The sequence below is a fragment of the Myotis nattereri genome, assembly GCF_964212035.1.
Source record: "Myotis nattereri genome assembly, chromosome: 1".
Classification (NCBI taxonomy): domain Eukaryota; kingdom Metazoa; phylum Chordata; class Mammalia; order Chiroptera; family Vespertilionidae; genus Myotis; species Myotis nattereri.
In genome coordinates this window covers 89817333-89838101 of record NC_138075.1, presented here as the reverse complement: position 1 = coordinate 89838101, position 20769 = coordinate 89817333, and the positions used below count along the sequence as shown (strand labels likewise).

Here is a 20769-nt window from a genome sequence, read left to right as displayed (position 1 = left end):
CTTAAACTGCAAGCTCAGAGGCCGGCAAGGCAGGCGGGGAACGTTGGAGTCCTCCGTCACTGAAGCAAGCAAGCCTCATGTTAGTTTCAAGCTGCCTGGCTGCCGACCGCCATCTTGGCTGGCAGTTAATTTGCATATCGCCCTGATTAGCCAATGGGAAGGGTAGCGTTTGTACGCCAATTACCATGTTTCTCTTTTATTAGATAGGATTGCCTAGTTATTTTACTCTGTCTCCTCCACTGGATTTGAAGCTTTGTGAGAGCAGAGACTATGTCTGTTTTTTCCTCACCATTGTATCTGTAGTAGCTAGCACAGTGCATTTACTCAGCTCTCAGTATTTTCTAACGTATGGAAGAATTGGGTAGGAAGGACGACAGGAAGGAGGAGAGAAGAAGGCCTTTTAGAAACTCATGAACTAATTCAGTTGTCTAGGATGACTGGCATCTGACCTTGGGCAACAGTAGAAGAAATAGGAAAGTACCAAAAAGGAGTATAATTTTTTTTTAATGAAGAGCCTGTTAGAGATGCAGTAAGGAAAACAGAAATTGATGACTTTCAGGTTTTGACCCTGAGTATAATGAATTGTTTGGTGCTTTTAACACAAGTGGGGAAGTCATAGAGTAAGCTGATTTTATGAAATTACTTTACATGAATTCTAGTCTCCAACTCCAGATGAGTGATGTTCTGTGGCAATGAGGAAATCTAGAATTGACTCTGGAATCTCTCTCTTTTCATAATCATGGAAAATGAGAACACTACCATAAGATAGTCAGGCATCCGATTTTCATTAAAAGAGATTGAACAGGCCACCAACTACAAAAATTACTAACGTTCATGAACTCCATGTCAATGCCTGGCAAAATAGGATTATTAAACAGATGTTTTGTGAGCACTTAGGTAATGAAGTAGTGATCACTAGGAGCCACGATGAGTTCACCATAACAAATTGCATCAAAGTAACTTAATTTGTTTTAATAGGATTACTAGATCAGGGAAAGCCATAGACAGTATAAAGCATTTAACGAAGTCATTTCTTGTGGACAAATTGAAGAAATGTAGTCTTTATAATAGTTCAGTTAGTATATTCATAGCTAGTTGTGTAATTATATCTAGAGACATAAATTAATTATTTAATAAGAGGCAATATAGGGAAGTGGTTAAAGTGTGGTTTCTGGAACTAGTTATGTGACCTTAGCCAAGCTTGCTTTATCTTTTTAAGCTTCAGTGCCTCACCTATAACAATGGAGGTAATTATATTTACCATGTAGCATGTTGTAAAAATTAAATAAGTTATCACAAAGCACTTAGTAAACATTTAGTAAGTGTGGATATTTTTTTAACCAGGAGGAACATCTGTAATGGCTCTTACCCAAACCTGTGTCCCATTTGACATTAGTATCCAAAATTTACATGAAGACACAAGAATTTGAATTTAAGAAGAACACAAATCTGGGAAAGGAGAGAGGCAACACATTGAATAGCAGAATCAGATTAATTACCTTAATAGGCTTAAAGATAATCTGAGCCGAGCAAGGTAAAATTTAATGAGAATAAATATGAAATCCTCTCTTTAGTTCTAGCACTCAGTTGTACCAGCTTAAAAGAACTGTGTAGAAAAAGACTTAGGGGTTTGAATTGACTGCAACTTCTGTTTGAGCCAAAGATACAAAAATGCAGAAAATTAAATGTAATGAACAAAACAAAGTAGTAGTGCCACTATAGATAGATAGGCCAGTGCTCTTTGTCAGAACATCACAGTTTAATAGAAATATCAATAAACTGAGGTAATAATCCAGGGTAATGAATTGGTTTGTAAACTGTAAGAAGAGGAACTAAGGACACTTAGCCTGGAAAAGTAAAGTTGAGGTATATTATTAGACTGATCTGAAAATATATAGAATATAGGTTGGATTTACTTGATAATCCTTCTCATTTTGGCAGAAGTAGCTTCAGAAAGGGATATTTTAGCTTAGCATAAAGAATGTTCTAATGATTGAAGCTCTTTAAAAATAAATGGACTGATTTATGAATTTTTAAGCTACCTAACTTTAGAATTATTTAAGCAGAGGCAGGATTACTTGTCAGGAATATTGCAGTGGAAGTTCCTGTATTGGGTAGGAAAACAGAACTTCAAGGTCTCTTCTGGTGCTAATATTCTATAATGGTTTGAGGACTTCGATTTTACACATGTTGAATTTCATTTAACTGCTTTGTCTTCATAAATTGGTAATGATAATCTACAGCCAATGTTATATACTTTGAATTCCAAAATAACTTCAGCAGTAGTTGAAGTGAATTTGGAAGAGTAGTTGGTTGCTAGTGATTTTAACATACCTACTCTATATACATAAGTCTTGTACTGTATTTCAGAAGTGATTGATATCTGGTACAAATGTAGTACATGTAGTTAGGAACCCCTTTGAGTGTTTTCAGAGTATAGAAAAACTCATTGACTATACATAGTCTTGTAACTCCATGAGAGATAAGAAATAAGTAAATATAAAATCTTATATCAAGTTTTTATGTCAAATAAAATATATCAAACACACTTCTGAAATTTCTATTAACTGTTAAGCACTCAAAATTGATTTTTTTAGTAGTCTTTTCAGAAATTTCTAAGATATATAACAATGATTAGTAATTTCTCAATTTGTGTTTATTTTATAGTAGGATTATTCTATATATAGATATAAAAGCATGCCTTGTCATGACATAATAAAATAATTACTTTTTTAGCATTTGAATATAAATCATAAGGGATATTCTTGAAGCTTTCCCTTAAATTGCTTGAACATGTTTAGAATAACTTTGTTATACACATGGTTCTGGACCACAAATATCTTCATTACAACATCTTGGTAAAAATGTATTGTTCTTTTCCATTAAACAGACTTTTAATGCTCTGTAGTAGATATTTGAAGGGAAGCCTTGGTTATAAGATAAAACTACAGTTGCCCTTTTCTCTCATTTCTTTAGATAAGTGAACACTAGAAATTATAGATAGCTTTGGCAGGAGTTCAAGGGTTAATGTAGCAGATAAATAAAAGGAATTTTCTGTAAATTGAGACCTGCATTATTTCAGTTGTCTTGTCTTTCCTAACCTAACTCACTTAATTTTAAAAAGTAAATACTTAAATTCTTCCTGACAGTGTGCTCAGCTTTTGCTATCGTTTATTACTTCAATTATACTTGATATCACTTAGAACAATCTGCCATTTGGAAATCTCAGTATAGCCTGGAGCTTAGTATTAGATCTGGCTGCTATTGTAACATGTACAGCATATGACATTAATGTATCAAAATTAGATTGGATCATCCCTCCTGGTTAAATTTATTTCACATTTCTTTTGTATTCAGTTAACATAAACCTATTAGGAAAACTGACACATGGGGATGGCTGTATAGGAAGGATATTTTTAAAGTATTTTGATTAAAAAATGAAATTATAGAGCCATGGCTTTTGAGTTGTGTAATCTTTTTTGGTTTTTAAATATGTCACAAAGCCTAAGTCCTACATTTACTAGTATATCATTCAAGTCTGTGTGTGATATAAATAATGGGAATTAAAACTTATACAATATTTTGATATTTGAGGTCTACCGTCATTTATTTAGAGCAATAAGCACATTTATGGTTTCCAACATTTTTTTTTTAAATATATTTTATTGATTTTTTACAGAGAGGAAGGGAGAGAGATAGAGAGTCAGAAACATCGACGAGAGAGAAACATCGATCAGCTGCCTCCTGCACATCTCCTACTGGGGATGTGCCTGCAACCCAGGTACATGCCCCCGACCGGAATCGAACGTGGGACCCTTCAGTCCGCAGGCCGACGCTCCATCCACTGAGCCAAACCGGTTCCGGCCCAACATTTTTTTTTTAAAAAGAGTTATTTAATCCACTTAAACCTATAAAAAAAAAAGTCCTCCTTAAAAGAAAAAATATTTATACTATATTTCTAAAATAGATTCTGGTGTCTAGATTTAGCTGGTTATTATTTTTAGAATAATAATAGCTGCCTATATCTTATAATCCATCAAAGTATCTGAGAAGACATTTCTTGTTTAGTAATACAAATTTTAAAGTTCAGGAATTTACCTTGTATTCTCAAATACTTAACATCCATAGTGATTAGGATTTTCTAGATAGATTAGTATTAGGGACTTTAAGAACAATTAGAGTTCTGTAGTGTGACTCGTAGGCTCCGCTGATCTGCCATGTCACAGTTTTTCAGCATCAGTTGTTCCTGTTCAGTGAGGAGCTTGTCACCAAACCTGTCAGGCTTAACTACCACAAACAGCCATTGTTGCTGAGTGAAGATGAAGAAGATATCAAGAGAGTGGTTCGAAGTGCCAAGGACTACAGGTTTGAGGTGTTGACCAACCTTATCAGACCCTTGGTAATGCCATGAAGATTCAGGATGTCACTAAGTGCCTGGAAGAGTTTGAGCTCCTGGCAAAAGCATATGGGAAGGCTAAAAGCATTGTGGATAAGAAAGGTGTCCCCAGTTCTATATCCGTATCCTGGCTGATTTAAGTGACTATCTTAATGAGTTATGGAAAGATAAGGAAGGGAAGAAGAAGATGAATAAGAACAATGCTAAGGCCTTGAGCACCCTTCTCCAGAGGATCCAAAAACACACTAAGATTTTGAGTCCCTTATGACAGATTATAAGCAGAACCCTGAACAGTCTGCAGATGAAGATGCTGAGAAGAAAGGATTAAAAAGGCTCTTCAGATAGGGATGAAGACAGAGTCAGTGCTGCAGCTTTCTTGAAGAAGAAACCAGAAGCTCCTTCTGGAGAGAGTCAAAGTTTCTAAAAAAGATGGAGATAAAGATGAGGACTCGAGAGGATGAAGAGTGGGATACAGGTTCAATGTCTTCTGACTCAGAGGAGGAGGAGGAGGAAGGGAAACAGACCATGTTGGCCTCAAGATTCCTTAAAACAGCTCTGGCCACAGAGGAGGACAAGAAGGCTACTGAGAAGAAATGGGAGGACAAAGCCAAGAAGCAGCACGATAGGAAATCAAAGCTCCTGGATGAGGAGGAGGACAATGAATGTGGGGAGTGGGAAAGGGTCCGAGATGGAGTATGCTCATTAAGGAGAAACCAAAAATGTTTGCCAGAGGAACGGAGATCATCCATCCACACTGTTGTTATCGAGAAACTGAATGAGATCCTACAGGTACAAGGCAAGAAGGGAACTGATTGTGCAACCCACATTGAGCTGCTACAGCTATTGGTTCAGATTGCTTCTGAAAACAACCTTGGGGAGGATGTCATCATCAAAACCAAGTTCTCTCTATGACTACAATGCCAACCTGGCCACATTCATGAAGCCTGGACTGCTTCAATGAGCTGATGGACATCCTGTTTGCAAAACCTAACATCTTTGTTGAAGAGAACTTTCTGAAAGAGAGTGAAAAGCCACATAATGTTGACCAGCCACTGTGTGTTTATGACTGTATCCTAACTCTGGTGGAATGAATGGATGAAGAATTTACCAAAATAATGCAAAATACTGATCCTCATTCCAAAGAGTATGTGGAGCACCTGAAGGATGAGGCACAGGTATATTCCAATCATTGAGCTTGTGCAGCGCTACCTGGAAGAGAAGGGCACCACTGAGGAGATCTGTCATGTCTGCTTGAGGTGCATTCTGCACACCTTCCGCAAGTTTAATTATAAGGCCCATCAGCAGCAGCTTACCTTCCCTAAGGGCTCCTCAAAGTCCAACCAAGATTAAGCAAAAAATGAGGGCAAGGACTCAGCTGTGCTAATGGAGAGACTTCTCAAGTACATCTATGCCAAAAACTGCAGACTGCACATGCGCCATCCTCTGCCATATCTCCCACTGGTACCAGGTCCACGACTTCATGCTATGAGACACCTACAAGACAGCATTAACAGAAAGTTAAAAAAACAACAACAAAAAAGACAGCACACAGTCAGTCCAGTACAGATCCTGTAAAGCCGCACCATGGAACAGCTGTGCATCTGTGCCTTCCACCAAGGACTGTCCAATGATGCTCACAGTGCCCTGCTGGACATCCAGTCAAGGAGTCAGGCCCAGAAACTTCTGGGCCAGGGTCTCTACTACACCGCCTAAAGGAGCCCAGCCAGGAGCGGGAGAAGGTGGAGTGGCACCAGCAGGTGCCCTTCCACCTGCACATCAACCTGGAGCTGCTGGAGTGTGTTTACGTGGTGTCTGCCATGTTCCTGGAGATCCCCTACATGGCCACCCAACAGGGTGATGCCCGCCAACATATGATCAGCAAGCAGTTCCATTACCAGCTGCAAGTGGGCCAGTGACAGCCCTTCCTGGATCCCCCTGAATCAATGAAGATGGGCGACTGGAAGACCTTCAATGAGAAGATAAAGTCCCCAAAGTATGGGGACCTTGTCTTTGAGGCCAACAAAGTCTGAATCATACTGGTTAGGAAGATCCAGGAAAAGTCACTGCAGACCTGCTTTACCTACAGCAGTATCTATGACTACATCAGCATGGAGACACTGGTTAGGCTGAACCTGCCCACTGTGCACACCATCACTAGCAAGATGATTATTAATGAAGTGTTGATGGCCTCCTTGAACCAGCCAACACGGAGCCCAGTGCCCAACATGACTTGGCTCTGTAAGCTGGTAGAGAAGCTGAGCAACCTCGTAGAAAACAATGAGTGGAGTTTGACCACAAGCAGGGTACCTGTGGTGGCTACTTCTGAGACCAGAAGGATGGCTACTGCAAAAACAAAGGCTACGTGCACTGAGGTGGCTACTGCCAGCAGCAGTCTCAGGCAGCCTACTGACCACTTCTGTCCCCATGGCCTAGACCAGTGGTCGGCAAACTGCGGCTCGCAAGCCACATGCGGCTCTTTGGCCCCTTGAGTGTGGCTCTTCCACAAAATACCACATGCGGGCTCACATGTACAGTGCGATTGAAATTTCGTGGCCCATGCACAGAAGTCAGTATTTTGTGGAAGAGCCACACTCAAGGGGCCAAAGAGCTGCATGTGGCTCGTGAGCCGCAGTTCCATTCAACAATCTTTAAATCCTAAACCACACCCCAGTCATTAAAGATCTGTTTAGACTTTTAAAAAACAAAACAAAACATTAAAACACTGATTCTTGGCTTTTTTTTTTTGTATTGCCTACTCTTACTTTGATAGACTCTCTACACAGAAAAATGTATAAAATTTTACAGATAACTTTCAAATATTCACAGAGCCTTTGAACCTAGGTTAAGAACTCCAGGGAGCCTTTCATTAATTGGACTTAACTCCTTTCTTTAAATTACACATTTAACTCTTTTTCTACCCTGTGGTGTTTAAGCCAAAAAAAGCATATTTCAGAAATAGAAATAGCTCATACTAAAAATGTAAATACTAATGACACTTATTCTAGTTTTTTGCTTTCAGACTTTCCCAACTACAATATGTCCACTTACCTGAAAGTAATAGGTTCATGTGAGATGTGACTCAAAAATGGACTCAAATGTTTGCAACGGCAGAATCAATAAACGTGCTAAGATAACCAAAGTTCGTTTTAAAATGCATGTCCATAGAGTAATCTCTATGAAGAACATGCAAGACTAATGGGTATTAGGTTCATTTTTCTAATAACTTACAGAAATTCAACTTAGGGGTACTGTGCTTTTTATAAATTTAATCACAATATGATCTCTCTTTGATTGCCAAAAACATCTTAGTAAGCATCACAAATATTTAAATAACATATTGAGAGTCTACCAACTCTAAAGAAGTCTATTTGGATGAATTTCATAGGCATAGTTTCATAGACAAAGAAAACCTGGAAATAAATTTGTTAAACCAGATATAGTCAACTTTTTCATACTTAATAGGTGATTACCCAATTTATGATCTATTTCTTTTACTTCTCTAACTGTTACCTCTTTTAGACCAGTTCACTGCTTATTAGCACTTCCAGAGAATGATTTAAAAAAACGAATCTTAGTCACTTTTTATTTTATTTTAATTTTTATTGATTTCAGAGAGAAAGGGAGAGGGAGAGAGAGCCATAAAAACATCAATGAGAGAATCATTGATCAGCTGCCTCCTGCACGCCCCGTGCTGGGGAACGAATCCGCAACGCAGACATGTGCCCAGAATAGGAATGGAATCGTGACCTGGTTCATAGGTTGATGCTCAACCACTGAGCCAAGCCAGCTGGGCTAAATCAATCACTTTAAAAACAATCTTTTAAACGATCTTTTAAAAAGTTTGGTAGTGGAGAATTGGTGCAATTGCTAGTTAAGGAGAGTATTTGGAATGAATATGAATCTTTTTTATCTAAGTTCTCTGTTTCCCATTAACTATAGATCATTAACAACTATCTGGTTTTCTGTAGTGTCACCTGATGTCTTTGAATGTTTGTGTTTCAAGTGTTGTAAAAAATGGTCAAATGAAATTTTTAAAATATGGTTTTTTATTTATTTACCTTTTCATCTTTTTATAGTATGTTAGCAGTAGTTATATAAATACAGAGCTTTTCTAAAGCACTCTGAACTATTTTCTTGGTTTTCTAGTTGAGACATTTAGGAAATGATGAAGTACACATTGTTTGGTCAGAGCATACTCGAGACTACAGAAGAGGAATTATTCCTACAGAATTTGGTGATGTCCTTATTGTAATATATCCAATGAAAAATCACATGTTCAGTATCCAGATAATGAAAAAACCAGAGGTAAGAACTTCTTATCTTACATTTTAGTAATATATTTTGAGTTCTATATTGTTTTGTTTCTTCTTTTAGAAGGATTTAGACTAGACATCAAGGTGTGAAAATGGTGGGAAATGAGACCAACTCTGGTAGCTATGTGAATTGTCTTAGTCTGGTTCAGAAGGAGCTAAAACAGGAAAAGTAGCAAGAAACTATGTTCAAAAGGGAGAAAGCTTGGTTATGCCAGAGTGCAAGTTCTTTTATGCTAAGCTAACAAAAGGGCTTACCTTTTATTGAAAGAATGATTACTATTTCCTAAAAGACACAGTCAGAAGTAATAATTTCCTTTATAACTAGAACATATGATTCCTGTATTTTTAGTTGATATATCTTATTAAGATTATGTGATTATTTAGTTATGTCACTTAATAAGTTAGAGTACTAAAACTATGTGTTCTAAAAAGTGTGTTTTTTAAAGCCAAGTAAGTTGTTCTAGTTGGATGTGTTATACTGTGGGATTGAAACATACCTGTGTAAGTATTTTCCTTCAAAATAATAAATGTTTGGTAGTATTTTCATGTTTCTTACTTTTTTAATTTAATACTTTTAGTTTATAGAAAACTTACTTTTTGACATTTGATCATGAATCTTAAAAATTCCTTTAATTCCCTATGTGTGAATTTAAGCTAATGGCCAGATTTTATAAGGTTCATCTAAACCAGAGGTTAGCAAACTATGGCCCACTTTCTATTTTTGTATAGCCCACAAGCTAAGGATGTTTTCTACATTTTAATGTGTGTTTTTTTTTAAAATTGAAAAATAATATGCAGCAGAGACAATATGTGGTCATAAGCTTAAAATATTTACTATATTATTCACAGCTCATGTGCTTGCCTTCAGCTGCTATTTGTACCAACCATAGTCAAATAGAATAACTTGAAATTGTCAGTCATGTGATAAAAATGACAATTATCAAAACAAAGATTTTTCTAAGAAATTCTGTAATAGAAATGTTTCAGGTTTTGTAATAAAGCTGGGTATGACACAAACATAATTTTTTAAAAATTAACTTGCTGCCTATAAGAACGTATACCTTGCCTGTGTTTACTCATGGAGAAAGAGGAATTTATTTCCAGTGTTGAATTTTTTGGTACAATTGAGGCTACAAAAATTTGAAAGTTGGCAGGGAATATAAATTTTTTAGTCTGTTACATGAAGTAAACAGCTCTTTTGAATGAAACCATGTAGACCTTTTGCATTTCTTGTTTATTGTTCTAGTGTGAATGACCCATCATGGAAAATAATTGAATTTGAATAGTATTTCTACTGAAGAAAGAACTAAAGGGAAAGCAGAAACATTTTTGTATGCAGTGTCTTGATTGTTCTTACATAAACCTTTCTTCAATTTTAGTATAAAATTATGTTCTAATTTTTCAATTAGGTTCCCTTCTTTGGCCCACTTTTTGATGGTGCTATTGTGAATGGAAAGGTCCTACCCATTATGGTTCGAGCAACAGCTATAAATGCAAGCCGTGCTCTGAAATCACTGATTCCACTGTATCAAAACTTGTATCCTTTTTAATATATGGTTTTTATTCTAATATTTGTCTACTTTCCAAGGTAAATGTTTCTTCTGTTTTTAAGACCTTTGAATTTCTGCTTACTGATATATAGGTGGTAGAGTTCCTCCCCAGTATTTGAATTTGAGCACTTACAATAGTTGAATGGGGTAATTTATTTTATATATTTTTAAGTCAGTGCTTAATTGCCTTTTGGTTAATTAATTAGAGCCCCATTATGTGCTAGGCACTCTGTTACTCTGGATGTGCAGAAATAACCAAAACAGTCATCGGAGAGTACTCAATCTAGTTAAAGAAATATACTGTTTTCAGTATATGTGCTTACATGTGCTATAGTAGTTATGCAGCATATTCTGGAAGTATCATAACAAGGGGCCTCTTATTTAGGTGAAAGGGGTTGTGGTATCAGGAAACATTTCTGAGAAATATGAGGATTGAACCAATCTTGAAGGATGATTGAGTTTTTTGGGTGGGTGAGGTTAAGAACATTCCAGAAGCAGAGGGAACAACAGAGAGACATGGAAGTTTGCGAGGAAATTGAGTGTTTAAGAATATGGTTACTGGAGCCAGATTGCCTGGCCTCAAATGCTATATAGCTAGTCTTGGACAAGTTATTTAATCTCAGTCAGTCTTAATTTTTCATGTATATAAAATGAGAATGATAATATCTAGCTCACGGTATTATGAGAACTCAATGAAGCAATATGTGTAAAGCTCTTAGAATAGTGCCTGGGACACGATATGCATAGTTTTAAATTTTAAATTGTTTTCTGATATTCCTTTGTAAAATAGGTTTATGTTTTCTTTTACTTTTTCTATATGATTAAAAGCATTTTATTTCTTTTTATATAATAAACTAGAGGCCGGTGCATGAATTTGTGCACGGGTGAGGTCCAGCCGCCCACCCCCTGGTCAAACACTGGTCGAACTCCTGGTCGAGGTGACAGTTTGCATATTATCCTTTTATTATATAGGATTATGGATTTAAGCTTTACAGGGAAGGTTTTTAAAAGTATTCTAGCCTTAGCTGGTTTGGCTCAGTGGATAGAGCATCAGCCTGCAGACCAAAGGGTCGAGGTTTGATTTTGGTCAAGGGTACGTACCTTGGTTGCAGGCTCCTCCTCGTCCTGGGCTCTGGTTAGGGCTCTGTTCGGGGCTTGTGCAGGAGGCCACTAATGATGTGTTTCTCTCACGTCAGTATTTCTCTCTGTCTTTCCCTCTCTCTTCCACTCTATAAAAATCACTAGAAAAATATCCTCAGATGAGAATTAAAAATATATATATGCTATGTTTTTTTCCATATGAAATGGATTTATTACAAGTCTGCTGCATTTTCTTCTTTTGATGAAAATTAGCTTACATTATCTGAATTTTATAATTTCTCATGTATTCTGACACCATGAAATGGAATTATAGGTGGATCATGCCATGTTACATTGATTAACATTAATGACATTTATATAGCATTTCTTATTTACCTGGTATGACAGTTATAGCTTCACTTTAAGTTGAAAACTCAGATTTGAAGTGGTCATTGTAGTGAAATATAAGGATTCGGTTTATTATTCCCAGAATAGCTCTACAAAAGTAATTAATCTTACAAGGAATATACAGATTATTACCCATTAACTAATTTCTCCACATTGTCAGGTCCATTGAGGTTGCCTTCTTTCTGATCTTTGCTTCTTTATAGCCCACCTGATTCTGATGTTCATCCTGAGGTTAGTGTCCTCTTCAGTTTTATTTAAAACACAGTTGAGCCCTGACCGATGTGGCTCAGTTGGTTGAGCATCGTCCCATTTACCGGGGAGGAGCCTGCAACCGAGGTATGTGCCCTTGACCCCGGTTCAGTTCCCGTTCAGTGCACCTGCCTGGGTTGTGGGCTTAATCAATCCCCAGTAGGGGCTTGCGGAAGACAGCCAATCAATGTTTCTTTTCCACATCAATGTTTCTCTCTCTCCCTCTCCCTTCCTCTCTCTAAAATCAATAAAAACATATTTTTAAAAAAAGATAGTGGAGCCCTAACCGGTTTGGCTCAGTGGATAGAGCGTCGGCCTGCGGACTCAAGGGTCCCAGGTTCGATTCCAGTCAAGGGCCTGTACCTTGGTTGCGGGCACATCCCCAGTAGGGGTGTGCAGGAGGCAGCTGATCGATGTTTCTCTCTCTTCGATGTTTCTAACTCTCTATCCCTCTCCCTTCCTCTCTGGTAAAAATCAATGAAATATATATTTTAAAAAATAAAATAAAAAAAGATAGTGGAAAGAATGCCTTAAATCTTTTGGGAAAGTGGTAAGAGAGAGACTAGATTGTAATACAAACTCTATTTGCCTCTTGTATTATATAGCAGGAACTGGATTTATTGGGCAAACACACACTATTTCTGGCCCAAGGTACAAGTAACATTTAATATGCACACTTTACAAAGTAGTTTTAAATGCAAAATTAAAAGTGTTGGGGATATGGCTTCATTTCTTTTTCCTGCACCTAAGTCCATACTCTTGAGAGCTATTTCAGATTTGCACATTACACTAGAGGTCTGATAACTAGATTTGCAGTTAGAAAACACTGCTTTTAATTCAAGCTGTGCTTTGTGACTTTGTCGAAGTCACAGAATCTCTAAACCTCACTTTTTTCTTCTGTAAAAACATGCTAATACCCATCTCAGAATTGTTGTGAAGATTAAATGAGATAATGAATTTGGATGTACTTAGTAAATAAAATAAGGTACATTTTTGTGTGCAGTGATTAATTCTTTTATGTGTAAAGATTACAGTCAATATAAAACAACTCTTCCCAACACCATGGAATTGCCTAATTGGGTTTTTGTATTTGCTTGGTTGGTAGGTTAATTGATTGGATTGGATTTTCAAGTCTGCTTCGTGAAGTTCGTAATAGTTAAATCTTGCTGAGTCGTTAATAGATACCACATTGGAGGAAAATCTAAGATGAAGAGAGATAATTTCAGATGAAAACAGTAAACATGAACACTTTATTTACACAGTAAATATGAGCAATTTCTATCAGCAAAATCGATTCTTGAACACTCAGAGTAAAAACATTAAATAAGACAGATCAAATTTTTCTTGACTTGGAAGCTTGAATTTAGAAGCTTTATGGAAATTATTTTCCCATGCTATTAAAGTAAATAGTAGAGATATTCCTAGCCTTTGCTAATCTGAAGAACACATAGTCATATTTGACAAAGATTCACAAAATTCTATATTAATTTTAAACATTGGGAGGAAAGACTTCATACAGGTGAATTACTTGATTTTTAAGTGAAAATTTACATAATAAATTACAGTGATGTTTTATTTTAAGATTGAAATATGAGTATGTCTTTTAATTTAAAATAACAAATATTTCAGAAATATATTAAATTTTAAAATGTATGTTTTTGACAAATCTCGATAAGGAAAAAAATTATGTGATCTAAAACAGATCAATAAAACTTAGAAATTGAGATAGAAGTAGGCTTTGAAAATCACCAGTGTTACTACTTTAATCCTCATAAGAGAAGTGAAAGGGTAAAATAATATGTAATAAACTCAATTATATTTGATAATTACACTGCTGTGTCACTTATTTTATGCCCAATAAAAATACCCACTAAGATTCCACAGCATAAATTGTGCTATTTATGATCATTAAATACAGTTTAAATTTTATCCTTGGAACATCTTCTGTAACTATGAATCTAATGTTGTTCACTAAATGAGGACAATATTGATTGTCAAATGCTGCCCAAATCGATCTTGCTAGCAGCTAGAATTACAGTAATGTCAGTATTGATGACTGTTTTTCAAGCTTTGAAATCTCTCCTTCACTTCACTTGTCATTTCTTGCATTACTTGTACTTGGAAAGCATATTTTTTGCTGTCTCTGACTTTGTCAGCTATATACTTTTTTTGTCTAAAGCTCAACTTCTTGGTTTGAGCATGTAATTACAAATGAAGTATAACACTGGAGAGGAAGAGGAGGCAGATTCTGGGTAACCATTGGGCCTGTGGGGTATTTCAAGTTGATTTTAGCTATCATTTATCAGTTACCTGTTAAAAGAGAGAGATTTGGGTTTTTGGAGGAAGTTGTTTGGGGTTTTTGTTTGTTTGTTTTTTTGGCTTCTTTGCATTGGAAATAATAATTTCAAAACATTAATTTCATGCTCTTAGCTATCATGACTATTTTTTTTTTTGATTGATTGACTTTAGGGGAGAGAGAGACAGACATTGATTTGTTCCACTTACTTATGCATTCATTAGTTGCTTCTTTTATGTACCCTGACCAGGGTTAGAACCCGCCAGCTTGGCATATTGGGACAACACTCTAACCAACTAAACTACCCAGCCAGGGCTCTATTTCTTAAATAAAAATTTTAAATCAATTATTTATTTTGACCCAGAGATTATACATAGAAATTTAATGTGAGATTATACATAGAAATTTTCAGAAGTTATAGCATACAATCATATTGTATTAGAGTTCTTAGAAAAACAGAATCAATACAATCTGTGTATACATACATAGAGAAAGACTGATTTTAAGAAATTGGCTCATATAATTGTTGACTAGCAAGTCTGAAATCTGCAGGAATTCCTGAGTAGAGTTGATGTTGCAGTCTGGGTCAGAAGGCATTTGGAGATAAAATTCCTTTCTTCCTTGGGGACCTCATCTGTTCTAGTAAGGCCTTCAGTTGATGGATGAAGCTCACCCACATTATGAGGAGTATTCTGCTTTAGAGTCCTGATTTAAAAGCAGATTGATTTCTTCTAATCTGTTTAGATTTGACTTTTTTCTGAAATGCCAGAATTGGGTTTCTAGGCTGGTGTTTGCCCAAAACGAGTACCATCGCCTAGCCAAGTTGACATAAAATTAACCATCTTGCCTGGGTGGGTGGCTCAGTTGGTATAGCATTCTCCCATATACCAAAAGGTTGTGGGTTTGATTTCTGGTCAGGGCACATACCTAGGTTGCGGTTCAATCCACAGTCAGGGCATATGCAGGAGAAAACCAATCGGTGTTTCTCACATTGATGTCTCTCACTCTCACTTTCTCTCTCTCTCCCTCCCTCCTTCCCTACCTCCCTCCCCCTTTCTCTCTCACAAAAATCAATAAACATATCCTTGGATGAGGGTATTTTAAAAAATGTAACCATCTCACATGTCCTCTTTTTTCGTAAGTTTTTTAAACTTTTTTATTGCAAAATGTAACTTGAGAAAAGTACATTAATTCTAAATGTACTATATATGAATAATTACAGTTTAACTGCCACCAGGTCAAGAAATAGAACTTCAGTGCTTTTTTTCTTTCACATATATTTATTGATCACTAACATGGTAGTGGTAAAGATTTGGAGAGATGCAAAGACAAATTAGGTGGTAACATTGTCTTTAATAAGCTTATAATTTAATGGGGAGAGAATAATATGTCCATTATTATATCACAAGGAACAATGTGTCATAGTAGGTTTATATATGAAAGGCTGTGGTAGTTCCAGTGAGAATGTATAGAAAATCTGGGCCTGAAATGGTGAGATTTGAGTAGATGGAATGCAGCATGTCTTTTATAATTTCTTGTAATTTACATTTTGGGGCTTTATGTATATGCATGTATGTATGTAATATACATGTAATATTCTGAAATATTCAGTATGCAGCATGTTCTAGAATTAAATGTCATCTTTAAAAAACACTTTCTTCCTAGGTTTATCATTCTTTCCCACCAAACCAATATTATTTGATTTTTTCTAATCTGTTTAGATTTGACTCTTTCTTAAATGCCAGAATTGGTTTTCTGTTTAACTTTATCAGACACATTACCAGAAGTCAATGATCATTCTTCAATTAGTCACAGTTTGTTATCCCTGCAGTTTTACTTCTCAAATGTAAAGAACCTGTTGCAAAAGTATGAGAGCCAAAATGAAATGAAGTGTAATTGATTGGCTCCACTAATGCAGTTTGCCATTCATTATGATAGAACATTATAAAACCTCTTAGGAAGGCTCATCAATATTGCTGCCATTTCATGTTAGAAGAAAGTGTGTTTATTGAGAAACTACATAATTTTATGTATCTATTGTCTTTTGTAGGTCATTGATTTAGAAGATAATATTGATAAGTACGCTTAATTTATGTATCAGCTATATTTTAAATTTTGGAAGCTGTTTGTTGGGAAGTAAGCATTGGGCTACAGAGTCTGGAACCACTTATTAAATGTGTCACTGTCTTTATGTCTATTTTTAAAAAATCTGTTAGAAGTGTACAAAACTCAGGATTATTGTAAGGATTAAATTAAATTATCCACTTGAAGCACTAAGCAGCCTGTCTGTCATGTAGCAAGAGCTCAGACAATGATAGCGACCTGGTTGTTGATGATTTATCATTATTATTATCCTCTACATTACACTGGAAATATTCTTCTAAAACACAAATCTAAGTATATTAAGAGGCTTGACTTTATGACAGTTACAGATGGGGAGAGTACAGTTTTGTGTCCTCCCCAGGAACAAGGCAGTACATAGCTAAAGCCCTGAAGGCTCACACTTCCTGCTGAATGACAAGGAAGGTGGGTACCCACAGGAGAGCCACGGTGGGTGGGGGTCAGCTGTGGGAGTCTAGGCACTGTTGAAGTCCTTTAGCACTATCTACATCTTTAGGAGCTCTCAATATCTTTTAACTGTCATTTGTTCTACATGCTTTCTAAATGAAAATCTTAAACTTCATGGACAAATTGGTTATTTGTTAAATATCCTAAAATCTATGGTTATGGTCATTCATGCTTCAAAAGAAAAGAAGGCAATTTTTAAAATAAAATGTCTCACCAACTAAGTCAGGGGTGGGGAACATCTGGCCCACATAACGCCTGAGAAACATTTGGTCTGGCCCTGCCAAGGCATTAGGGGTGAATTAATTAAATGTTTGACCAAATATAGCAGGCTAATTTTTAAGTTGATAATTTTGTATGGCCTTTGGCAGAAAAAAGGTTCCCCACTCCTGAACTAAGTGATCCAGGTTTTTGTGGCCTCTGAAATGCTTATAGCCCTTGTGCCTTTGATATTAATCATTGCAGTAGGACCTAAGAGCAGACATTCTCATTTACCTAACAATCTGCTTTGTAATGGGAGCGTTTAAGTTTTCTGTGTCAAAGACATGGGCATTGCTATTGAAGAATTTCTTGCTGAAAAGCTTTTGATTAAACATCCCCCTGGCCTGGATTTTGCTGCCAAACCTTTATAGTCTGTGTATGTACACAGAGCATTATTTAAACAGGGGCCCTGGATATGTGCAAAACTTCTGTTGTGACTCTAATATATTCTTTACTACATCAATTTTCATTTATTCAGCTATTCTTTTTGAGGAATGGCAATATATGCTTATTGATGATGTTGCTGGTATTTTAGAGGCTTCCTTACAATCACTGTAGTAATATTTTATTACATACCTTCAAAGATGTGAGTTCGGGTCTAACCAGTCTGTCTGTGTCTTTTCAAAAAGATGCAAAAGTAACAAATATAAATTTATCTGGCATGTAATACATTTTTAATAATAATGAAGGAAATGTATTCTGTGGAAATGAAACCAGTATGTCTGAAAATAACATTTGTTTCTTAAATTCTCTAGTGATGATCTCTTTGAAAGTTTTGCTAATGTGGACTAGTAATAATTATTTTTCTTCTGTTTAAACTATGGGAACTCACAAAAAGGACTTTAGTACATGATCAACTGTTATTTCTATTATCATTGTATAAATCCTAGAAATAGTTTAAATTTTTATTCTCTATCAAGAATTCAGTGCACTTATGGCAAATTTAAGTATTTTTTTAAATATATTTTATTGATTTTTTTTACAGAGAGGAAGGGAGAGGGATAAAGAGTTAGAAATATTAATGAGAGAGAAACATCAATCAGCTGCCTCCTGCACACCCCCTACTGGGGATGTCCTACAGCCAAGGTACATGCCCTTGACCGGAATCGAACCTGGGACCCTTCAGTCCGCAGGCTGACACTCTGTCCACTGAACCAAACCAGTTAGGGCAAATTTAAGTATTTTTTAAAGATTTTATTTCTTCAACCAAAAAAAAAAAATGGTCACCAAGCAATTTTCAATCTTTCATTTATTCACCAATATTTATATGTGAGGCACTGTGAGAGAAAAGCTAGGGATACCACCAAGTAGCTTACAGTCTGGTTTAGGAGAGAAGAAGACCCCTGTGAGTGGGTGGGTGGGTGGGTGGATGGATGGATGGATGAATCAATGATTGAAGTGCACTCTGAAGGACCCAACAATTGCAAAGTAGGATGGTAAAGATATTAAAGTATAAGAGGATAGTGTGGAGGAGAAATTAGGAATGCTTTACTGAGGAAGCATGTTCTGCTAATTACCTCAAAGCTATATAGGATTTTGCCATTCAGACAGGGCCAGAGAAGAGCTTTTCAAGGATAGGAAACGGACATGAAGGGATAAAAGTGTGATATGGTCAAGAAATTCAAGGAGTTCCACAACAAAGGGAAGAATAGTAGCAAATGAGATCCAAGAAGTAAGTCAAAACCAGATAATGTAGTCAAGCAGAAAAAAACCAACATAAACTTGGTTTTTCTAATACTACTTCCAATAATATTAACAACCAGTGTGTACTGTGACAGTTCTTTCCGCTTTTATATAATTTTTACCTGTTGAATAGCAGAACACAGACTTGAATGTATTGTTTTCTTTTTCTAGTAAATCCTTTCCAAATAAATAGATTAGTATTTAAATAGAATCTCTGTTTTTCTGGTAATTAGTTATACAGTAATTGCCAGGCTAATAATAGCTAGCGTTATTTCTTAATGAGACTAAGAAGGTCTCTAAATGTTTGGTAATATTTACACATATTTGCCAATTTAAAAAGACAATTTGAGATTTTCATTATTCTTAAGTTTCGTGATAGACTCTTCATTGCTGCATAACAATCCTTCTTTTTACTTTTTCATGTACTTTTATACATTATTGTGCTTTTATGCACTATTATAATTTTACACATTATGGAGAAATGAAGTATTTTTATCTTATTCTGATAGTACATTGGCTTCACAACAAAAATATCAAAGGAAAAGAAAGCACTATCACCGTTTTTTCTCTCTTGTCAAATCCAGTGTGACAGTATTGTTCACATTTGCCGATCTAGACAGCTGGGTCATATCATAAAGCACGAGACAGAAGATAGAGAACTCTATCAGGTGATGGGCAAACTGTTCCCTAAAAACATCATATGAAATTTCTCTACTTCTGTCTTTAGCAACTTCTCACCTATGCTAGAACAGAGGGGTTTTTTTCTCCTTTAAACCCTTAAGTTGATATTATGATGAGGGTGCATTTGGTATGCTCACATTATTATTCACCACACCTACCACTTGATGTGCAAGTTTTATTCTAGTCATTATTTACATATAAAAGCAGCAGTAGATTGAGATGCTGTTTGGGGATTTCAGAGCAAAGAATGAAGAATTGTGAAGCTGAAATTAGTCTAACTTTGTTTGACATAGGAATTGCAGTGTTTTTAATCCATATCCATTCTTTTCTTTTTAATAAACATAAGGGCTTTTACTATTGAATTTTTAATAACTCAATAATGGAATTAAAATTAAGCTACGGGTCACAAATCTCCCCATTTTCTTCTGCTTTTTTTCTCAAACACTAGAATACAGCCTATTTAAATCTTAACTTTTGCTTGCCAAACCACTGTTACCGTCCATCTGTTCTTACCAATTGTAAGGAAGGTTTGGTTTTTAGTGAAGCTTTGCATTTCACATAAGGTATGTGAAGTGAAATTTCACAAGGGACATGATGGATCCTGATTCTTAGTGATAAACCTTTGGGGCCATCAGGGTTGGCATATGGTTCAGTATGATATGAAGGCTTGGGTTCCCTGGCTTCACTTCTTTGGCGTGAAGCTGATAAAACCTGGCTCTTGAGTATTATTTCACTGGACACCAATCATGGGCAGCAGGAACTGCCCATTTAACTCTCTGTGGGAAGGAAGCCCAGAGAGCGTTCACAATGGTGCCATTGTCAGTTGCAAACTGCTCTGAACAGCGTGGCAGCACTAGGGAGGAGGGGAAGGGTTGCTTTACTACTTGCTGTTTAGAGAAGAGAAGGCACAAAAATAGCTGTTGCAGAACTGATGTTTCTACACTTACTTCCTCTCTTGATAGGAGTGTTGGCTTTCATTTAGCACATACCTACTATCAAGGAAAAAATACGTTTAAGCAACCACTTCTAGTAATTCCTTGTTAACGTGTCATTATCAGTATTTTCAACCCACCAGATTATAGCAGAGCAAAAGTCAGTTTTGCTTTATGATACTGTGTTTAAATGAAGAAAAAAATGTATTTTTAATCTTTATAAAAATTCAAAATAAGGGAAAATGGGTTAAAACCACCTCAATTCATATATCAGGTGAGGTTAAAGGTGAATTTGGTTTAATTTTCTTTATACTGTGCTCTTTAGAATTCCCAAATATCACCTGAATATATACGA

At 36.0% G+C, this 20769-nt stretch overlaps 1 protein-coding gene and 1 pseudogene across 5 annotated transcripts in view; both read left to right on the top strand.

Annotated features, from left to right (window-relative positions):
* The window catches only part of RALGAPA1 (Ral GTPase activating protein catalytic subunit alpha 1), a 273082-nt gene that overhangs the window by 225852 nt on the left and 26461 nt on the right, over positions 1 to 20769 (top strand). For all 4 annotated transcript variants that reach the window (XM_081090070.1, XM_081090072.1, XM_081090071.1 and 1 more), the window contains 2 exons: positions 8543 to 8701; positions 10119 to 10246. In XM_081090070.1, the coding sequence (XP_080946196.1) occupies positions 8543 to 8701; positions 10119 to 10246 (287 nt within the window). The remainder of the gene's footprint in view (positions 1 to 8542; positions 8702 to 10118; positions 10247 to 20769) is intronic.
* Positions 1242 to 6806, top strand: LOC308528067 (eukaryotic translation initiation factor 3 subunit C-like; annotated as a pseudogene). The gene is made up of 2 exons: positions 1242 to 1247; positions 4202 to 6806. The product of its transcript is annotated as a eukaryotic translation initiation factor 3 subunit C-like (transcript).